This window comes from Cebidichthys violaceus, unplaced genomic scaffold, assembly GCF_023349555.1.
Source record: "Cebidichthys violaceus isolate CVI_PGR_0920_01 unplaced genomic scaffold, fCebVio1.0.p SCAF_100, whole genome shotgun sequence".
In the NCBI taxonomy this organism is placed as follows: domain Eukaryota; kingdom Metazoa; phylum Chordata; class Actinopteri; order Perciformes; family Stichaeidae; genus Cebidichthys; species Cebidichthys violaceus.
The window spans coordinates 327,832-336,914 of record NW_027176264.1 but is presented as its reverse complement, the minus strand read 5'-3'; the positions used below and the strand labels follow the sequence as shown (position 1 = coordinate 336,914).

Below are 9,083 nucleotides of genomic sequence, written 5' to 3'. Positions count from 1 at the left end.
AAGTACTATTTCACTCTGAAATGTTGAAGAGTAGAAGTATGAAGTAGCAGAAAATGGATATTCTCAAAGATAGTACTTCAAAATGATGCTAGAAGCAGTACAGAAGTAAGTGACTTAAATAGTAAATGTAAAGCTGATAATAAAAACGCAGGAAATAGATACCAGCAAAATAAAAGCATACATAGGAAAATAGTTTTTTATCGGCTACTTGAGGAGCAACAAGAACTTTAATATTTTTATCCACATTTGTTGTTTTTAAGGATGTTTCCATGATTTGATAAAATAGTTCCAGGTTTTCCAGGATGTGATATTATTCAGAGACAGCAGGCGGCGCTGCTGCTGCACTCACCGCTCTCTGTGTATATGTGTGTGTGTGTATGTGTGTGTGTGTGTGTGTGTGTGTGTGTGTGTGTGTGTGTGAGTGTAGTTTCTCTAAACAGTTATTTTTCTTTGATACAAAGAGTTCATTTTGAACCAATACGATTTCAAAAAACTGCAAACTGGTTTAACCTCCAGCTGAACATGAACTCTACAACTCAATACAATCCTATTGATTTTAAATTCCTGATTCACCTGCACACCTGTTCAAAACCCCTTTGTGGTCACAAAGTCCCCCTCGTGTTACATTTAATTCATGTTTTTGGATTTGAACCGGTGTACTTTGAAGTCCAGGAGGCAGGAGAACATTAAATGCAGCACAAAGTCAACTTGATATTTTTTCCTTAAACCTGTTGATGATTATTTTGGCGTTGGCAGCAGATTATTAATACTAGAATGACTCTGGATGAGGTGCACTGGTAGAAAAAAAAACCAAAACAGTTTGACATTCAGCCTGTCTGTCTGTCGTTAAAAAATATAATGTACAAAGAATTCAGGTAAAAATAAGCAGCACACATATGTAACTAGAATAACACACACACACAATTTAAACAAAGATTTAAGGATAATTACGTTATAAAAACAAGAGTGTATATTGACACAGCTATGAACAGAGTTCAGAAGTATTTAGAGAAACATGTATTTTCCAGTAGGGTTTTACTGTTTTGTTGTTCAGTAGACTAAGTGAGTTGCGGAGAGAGTTCTAAATTCAAAAAGAAAAGGCGTCCTGATGAAACTGTTGAACCTCTGATGGACCCTGAAGCTGATGAAGAACACGTGGCGGTCCGTGGAGAAGAGTTGAGGCGGATTTGAACCAGAAGTTGAGTGATGATTGTTTTATTGTGGCGGGGCGTTTGACGACGGTTGGTGGAATGGAAGTACTCAGATCCTTTAAATGAAGTAAATGTATCAACACTACACAGTGAAAATACTCCTCTACAAATATAAGTCCAGTATTCAAAACCTTTTCTGCTTTGTGCCGTGAGTTTTCAGACTTTTTATGTAATAAATAAATGAATACAGACCAAATAAAATCAGCACTGTGACGGAAACACAAAGTTCGTTACTGACTTTTTGATGCGTTTAAGACTCTTATTTTGAAGCTTGACCCCGTGACCAGCAGTCATCCTCTCCTCCCCCGAGAGGCGGAGGGCAGAGATGGATGAATCCGACAGGAGGCTCCTCTCCGGCCCGTGATGGATGCCGCTGCCTCGGTAGCTCAGGACGCGGCGAGGGAGCGAAACGGCTCGGTGGCGGGGAGGAGGAGGAGGAGGAGGAGGAGGAGGAGGAGGAGGAGGAGGAGGAGGGTGTAGGTCAGGGTTATATATTTAGAAAACAGATGATGAGCCCTCTGCTCTGCCCTCTCTGTGATGCATGACGACAATATCTCCAGCTACATCCACGCAGGTGGTGTCATCTCCATTGGACGACTGGCGAGCAGCTGTCCCAGCACAGCGCCGACTGACCCAGTAAAGTAAAGTCCCCGTTTTTGTTCTGAGAGTAATTTATAAATCACTTAAGTGCCCAAAGAGGCCGTGCAGAGGTCTAAGACCTGCTCACATTCCAGAAGTGGAGGAAGTATTCAGATCCTTTAGAAAGTAAAAGTACTAATATCGTACTGTAAAAATACTCTGTCATAGGTAAGTGGTGTAATGTCAGTACATTTAGTCAAGTACTGTAGTTAAGTACAAATCTTAGGTACTTACTCTACCGAGCATCTTTTTCAGATTCTAATCCTTCACTTTCCTGTTCAGGTAGAACCACGTATCTCCAGATGTGTTGATGTTGAATGTTTGTGATAAACTGAAGGATGAAGTGTTCCTTTATGTGTTGATGTTGAATGTTTGTGATAAACTGAAGGATGAAGTGTTCCTTTATGTGTTGATGTTGAATGTTTGTGATAAACTGAAGGATGAAGTGTTCCTTTATGTGTTGATGTTGAATGTTTGTGATAAACTGAAGGATGAAGTGTTCCTTTATGTGTTGATGTTGAATGTTTGTGATAAACTGAAGGATGAAGTGTTCCTTTATGTGTTGATGTTGAATGTTTGTGATAAACTGAAAGATGAAGTGTTCCTTTATGTGTTGATGTTGAATGTTTGTGATAAACTGAAGGATGAAGTGTTCCTTTACGTATTGATGTTGAATGTTTCTGATAAACTGAAGGATGAAGTGTTCCTTTATGTGTTGATGTTGAATGTTTGTGATAAACTGAAGGATGAAGTGTTCCTTTATGTGTTGATGTTGAATGTTTGTGATAAACTGAAAGATGAAGTGTTTCCTTTACGTGTTGAGAAAATCCTTCTACTTCTTCAGCTAAATAAACTCTTTAAGAAGTCTCTTGGATCAGATGTAAAATGCATTGTCACAAAGCTGAAAACAGGATGTTTGTTCGTTTTAGAGATACGTGGTTCTCACAGGACAAACATATGATGAACTTATAGAATATGATGCATTGATATAGATTAAACTAGACAACAGGATATAAAGGAGTTAAAGTGTAACATACACATTAATGTAGCAGGGATATTAATCCAGAAACATCAGATATAATAATAAAACACAGACAGAGAACGATTTTCTTTGCATAATTTAAGCACATTTGGCTGATACTATTTAAACGTAAGGTTTTGAATGCAAGATGTTTACTTGTAGTGGGATACTTTCACAGTGTGATATTAGTACTTTTACTTCAGTTAAGTATCTGAATACTTCCTCCACCACTCCCCTCACTGAGAGGAGGAACAACACTGAAAGAGGAGAGCAGAGCTGCTGATTTACATTTCCTGAAGTGAAAGTAAAGTTAGTCTGAGCGACAGCAGAGCTGCAGTCGAGACAAGTCTCTCTGTTTCTCTGTAAAGAAACATTCAACTGAATCCAGCAGATTTTTCTCAACAACACAACTTACTTGTAGTGGAGTATTTTCACAGTGTGGTATTAGTACTTTTACTTCAGTTAAGGATCGGAATACTTCCTCCACCCCTCCCTGTTGGAGACGGTCCACTGAGAGGAGGAGTAACACTGAAAGAGGAGCAGTCGAGACAAGTCTCTCTGTTTCTTTCTAAAGAAACATTCAACTGAATCCAGCAGATTTTTCTCAACAACACAACAGAGTCTCCGACAAACACTGGTGAGTACACTGTTCTACAAAGACTAAATACACTCACTAAGTATTTAGTCCAAGTTTAGTTCAAACCAGAATCTGACTGTTTTACATCTTGTTTTATCATATAAAGAATATTAAGCCGTAGAAATGTGTCATTTTAGATAAAACCATCAGAGGTAGAAACTAAACCACAGTGACTGAACTCTGACTAGTTAAAGGTTAGACAGAATACAGTCACAGCTAGCATTAGCTTAAGCTAATTCACAGACCTGTTTCCTGTTTGAACTCAAAACCTCAGCTCTACTCAGACAGGAAGTTCTACTCAGAGCAAATGTTGAATTAAGCTCCATCGGATGTCGTGGGGGTTGTAGAGAGAAATAATATTATATTTATTATCCTGCAGTCCAGAGCAGTTAGCTTCCATCTTTTATCCGACACATTTAATGTGTCTGGTTTTCTTCTTCTCTTGAGACGCTTCAATAAAACAAATAATAAAGTAAATTACTGGATAGATATATCACACTTAATTGTAATAAATGTGTTAATCTAAACATTGTAAATATTGAACTTACTTACAAAATATTTTCAGTCTAACAACAATATAAACAGCAGGGTGTCAGTATTGTGATATTTAATATGTGATGTGACAATAATGGAGAGATCACATTGTGGTTTTTAGATTTAGGTTTTGAATTTGAATTCTATTGTGATTTTACTTATTTAAATTGATTGTTCTTATTAATGATATTAACAAGGACCAGAAAGAACAAGGATCAGGCGGCAACCACTGGTTCTGAAAAATGAAGCCAATGCGGAAGTGCTTTGAAACTAGGGTTGGTAATCATAGGCGGTCCAATCATAAATTACATGATTGGATGGGCTTATTAGACTTGTGCAACAGCCACAGATACAAACTTGTTTTTCTTTCTTTTGTCAGATGATTTTATTTATTTATTACTGTCAGGATGGGATTAAAAGTCCAAACTTGCATTCTTTCAAATGTCCCTCATGGGCGTCTCCTCCGGTAGCAAAAAGAAGTCTGAAACTAACTCTACTTGTCACTTGATTTAATACCTCACGAATCATTGTAAACATCAGTTTATGGGTTTTCTTCAATAGTCTTCTTCAATACAGCATGATGTTCATTTCGTAAATGATGGTCCATTTAGAGTCAAATAAACCATAAAGCAGGGTCTGCTTTAGGGCGGGGCTTACTGTGATTGACAGGTCATTACCAGTTGTTTGTGTTTTCGTTCTCTAAGTACTCTTTATTTTCTCTTCTTTTTTGTCCTCAGAGTGTAGATATGTCTGCTGCCAGTTGTCTGCTGACTGAAGATCAGTTTCTGTGCTCCATCTGTCTGGATGTGTTCACTGATCCAGTCACCATACCATGTGGACACAACTTCTGTAAAACCTGCATCACTAAACACTGGAACATGAATGTCCAGTCTCAGTGTCCCAACTGTAACAAGCTTTTCGACACCAGACCTGAGCTGCAGGTCAATACTTTCATCTCGGAGATGGCTGCACAGTTCAGACAGTCAGCTCAACAGAAAGCCAGCAGCAGAAGCAGCTCAGAGCAACAAGCTGCCAAACCAGGAGAAGTTCCCTGTGACGTCTGCACTGGAACCAAACTGAAGGCCCTGAAGTCCTGCCTGGTGTGTCTGGCCTCCTACTGTGAGACTCACCTGGAGCCTCACCTGACAAGATCAGGTCTGAAAAGACATCAGCTGATCAATCCTGTGGAGAACTTGGAAGGCAGGATGTGTACGGAACATGATAAACTGCTTGAGCTGTTCTGTAAGACCGACCAGATTTGTGTCTGTAAGCTCTGCACTGTTCTAGACCACAAGAACCATGATGTTGTTCCTCTTAAAGAAGAATATGAAGGAAAGAAGACCGAGCTGGGGAAGACTGAGGCTGAAATTCAGCAGATGATCAAGAAGAGACGACTGAAGATTCAGGAGATCAAACACTCAGTGGAGCTCAGTGAGGAAGATGCAGACAGAGAGATATCAGATGGTGTTCAGGTCTTCACCGCTCTGAAGGAGTCTGTTGAGAGAAGCCAGGCCGAGCTCATCGACACAATCAAAGAGAAGCAGAGAAAGAAAAAGAAACAGGCTGAAGGCTTCATCAAAGAGCTGGAACAGGAAATCTCTGAGCTGAAGAAGAAAAGCACTGAGGTGGAGCAGCTCTCAAACTCTGAAGACCACCTCCACCTCCTCCAGAGCTTCAGGACCCTTAACACTGCTCCACCAACCAAGAACTGGACAGGAGACAGAGTCAGTCCACCTTCACATGAGGGGACTGTGGTGAGAGCTGTGAATCAGCTGGAGGAGACGCTCAGTAAACAGATGAAGAAGCTGCTCACTGAGGCTGAGCTGAAGAGGGTCCAGCAGTCTACAGTGGATGTGCCAAGGGCAACCGCTCCCTGGCCGACAGTCTCGCTGCCAAGGGCAACCGCTCCCCAGCCGACAGTCTCGGTGCCAAGGGCAACCGCTCCCCGGCCGACAGTCTCGCTGCCAAGGGAAACCGATCCCCGGCCGACAGTCTCGGTGCCAAGGGAAACCGATCCCGGGCCGACAGTCTCAATGCCAAGGGAAACCGATCCCTGGCTGACAGTCTCAGTGTTAAGGGCAGCCGCTCTCTGGCCGACAGTCTTGGTGCCAAGGGAAACCGATCCCGGGCCAACAGTCTCGGTGCCAAGGGAAACCAATCCCCGGCCGACAGTCTCAGTGCCAAGGGCAACCGCTCCCCGGCGGACAGTCTCGTTGTCAAGGGCAACCGCTCCTCGGCCGACAGTCTCATTGCCAAGGGCAACCGCTCCCCGGCCGACAGTCTCGGTGCCAAGGGATACCGATCCCCGGTCGACAGTCTCGGTGCCAAGGGATACCGATCCCCGGTCGACAGTCTCGGTGCCAAGAGAAATTGATCCCTGGCCGACAGTTTCGGTGTCAAGGGCAGCCACTCTCTGGCCGCCGACACATCCATTTAAAGAGTAGGGTATAGGGTGCAGAAGAGTTGATTTTGCATCTTAAGTTCCTTCTGCTTGTACTTACTTTTATATCTGCTTTGAATACAACTTTTTAATGATAAAAAAAATTTAATAAAAATAATACTGAGCTCCCTCACTAGCCACAAAAACAGGAGATAACAGGAATTACAAAAGCAATGGCAGTGAACCCCTAGACAGCTTCCCCAAAGTGAGACAACACAGTTCTATAGTCAGGAACAATCAAAGCCCCAGGTACGGCAGTAGCAATGCTCTCGGCAGTAGCAGCGAACCAACAGCTCCACAGGCCAAGAGAGAACAAAAGAGGGAAAACACTGGATCTCGGGGGTTGATATTCAGCTCCACTGATGAACTGAGGACCTTCAGGTGTGGTTGCTTCAGCGATCACAAAGGCAGGCAGACCTGAACCACAAACACAGCTCTCTTCTGAAAAGAGGCATAGTTAAGTCAGTCATAGTTATATCCTGTTTTTGTGTACATAATGTGAACAACTTGGTTCACAGTGCCCCAATCTACGTCCATTCCCTCGTCTTTTAACATAGGCCATGAAACCCATCTTCGCATCAATATCCCATCTTCTGCATAGAATCACAGTACCATTTTCTCATTTGCTACCTCCATTACTCCCTCAAAACATTTATCGAGACTAGCATCAGCTGTTTGAGGTTCAATCAGGGACTCACGCGACACAGGTACTGGTGACAAAATCACTGTGGGAGTGGATAGGTCCTGTTCAGGAGATGTAGAATTCCGACCATCAAAGGGGGACAGCTTGTCTTCTGCAAAGATTTGTGCAAGTATGGAGTCAGCCAGGTTGGTTTCCTCTTCCTGTTTGCGAGCCTGGGATCTGGTGAGGACATTGACAGAAAACACGTCAGGATGACTTCAACACTTCATCCTTATCTGGAATAGTAACAGGGATATCCACAACTTCAGGACTAGGCAGTACCTTATCCCCGGCTATATCATTTCCCATGATGAACTCAAACCCTTGTATAGGAAAGGAGTAGCGCGCAGCAACATCAAAGAACCCAGAGATTAGCTTTGACTGGACATGCACATGATGAAGTGGGTCAGGTATGTAACCCATCTCAATGCCCCGTACTATTGCACTAGCTTCACAGGAGGTCTCAGTGCTGAGAGGCAGAAGATCAGCGAGAATGAAGGACTGCAACCACCAGTGTCTCTCAGTATCCTCACCGGCCTCTGGTCTTCCACAACTCCTGTCACTGATCCAAATCCATCAAAAATAAATGCTTTGAAACATTCATCAGGTTCTTCAGGCATATCAAGCGTTACCGGGGAGTTGGAAAGATTAATCGTTTTGATTAAACCAATACCCTTGGCTTGCATTACTTGTCGAAGATCAACTCAACGGGACAATAAACAGAGAAGACTCTAAAGATCGAGTTGGGATTTGATGCTGTACACCGTCCAGTACTCTGCTGAGACCACTAGACAATGTTCGAGAGAAGCATCGGACGACTCCGTCTCTGTTCACGGCAAAGACAACGCCGCTCGTGAGCAAGAATTGGCTGACAGAGATTTTCCAGAGGAACAGAGGAAGCTACTTTCTGACTTTGTACTGAGCCTCCACTCCCAAACCACAAAGGATTTATTACTTTCTCATCCAGCCTCACCCAGCCTCGGCACAGTAGGAATTTAGAGTTGGAATCAAACCGTAATGAATTGAAGTAAAGTGATATTATTTGTGTGAGCTGTTGCTATGCCCTTGCTAAGTATCCTGCAATAAATATCTAAACTGCATTTATAGTAAATATTTCTGAGAATTCATTCACCAAGTAATAAAAAGTACTCATGGTTGTAAAAATGTAAAGTATTCTTGAGCGCATAACAACAATAGAGTTCTGAATGGTTATCCTAGTTCCTAGTCCACTTAACAATCCATTATAGCTTAAATCCTAGCTATCAAAACCTATCCTGGCACCTTACCAAGAGCCTAGATCCATTAGAGGAAAGCTGCCATTAACTGACGCGACTGATAGCTGCACTCGGCCAGAGGGCCTCTCGGCCTTGTGCAGTTACCGGAGGAAGCAGGGTAGATGTCAGGAATCATGGTTCTGAACAAAGCCAGGCGAGTTTCCTCGACCACCAGCTTATCGACCTTTTAATAGAGAGCTGATCATTAGATAGCCCGGTATACGGGTATAAAACTCTAAATCAAAAAGTATCCCCTTTTCTATAGCAAACTCAACAAACGTTTAGGGGGAGATTTCCTCAGGCTACTCTCACAAAGACATCCCGGACGAGCCCCCACTTATGTTACGGCCTATTTACTTGTGTCTTAGCAAAGCAGAGTTTCGATTCAGGAAGATTTTACTACGAGGTTCAGGTTAAAGGGACGACTAAGTGGGATTTAGGAGTGGTCAGAGAGTCGATCAACAGTTAGGGTAATATCACACTGACCATTCAGAATGGTTACTGGTCGATATGTTTGAGGAATGAGAATGAGTACGGAGCTTGTGATGACCCTCCGTCTCAATCTGAAGTCTCAGCCTGAGAAGGTGGGGGTGTTTGTGGATTATGAGGAGGGTCTGGTTTCTTTGACGTATCACATTGCTACTG

The 9,083-nt window shown here is 42.6% G+C and overlaps 1 protein-coding gene across 1 annotated transcript; it reads left to right on the top strand.

The window, feature by feature from the left end:
• The first annotated feature begins 3,196 nt into the window (after nt 1-3,196).
• LOC137886389 (E3 ubiquitin/ISG15 ligase TRIM25-like) lies at nt 3,197-8,264 on the top strand. The gene is made up of 2 exons (XM_068728853.1): nt 3,197-3,508; nt 4,780-8,264. The coding sequence occupies exon 2, from the start codon at nt 4,789-4,791 to the stop codon at nt 6,484-6,486; it is 1,698 nt and encodes a 565-aa protein (XP_068584954.1). The 5' UTR covers nt 3,197-3,508; nt 4,780-4,788; the 3' UTR covers nt 6,487-8,264.
• Nucleotides 8,265-9,083: the final 819 nt, after the last annotated feature.

What these genes read in the sequence shown, in the direction of transcription:
- LOC137886389 (XM_068728853.1), top strand. Translation starts at nt 4,789, where the DNA reads ATGTCTGCTGCCAGTTGTCTGCTGACTGAAGATCAGTTTCTGTGCTCC.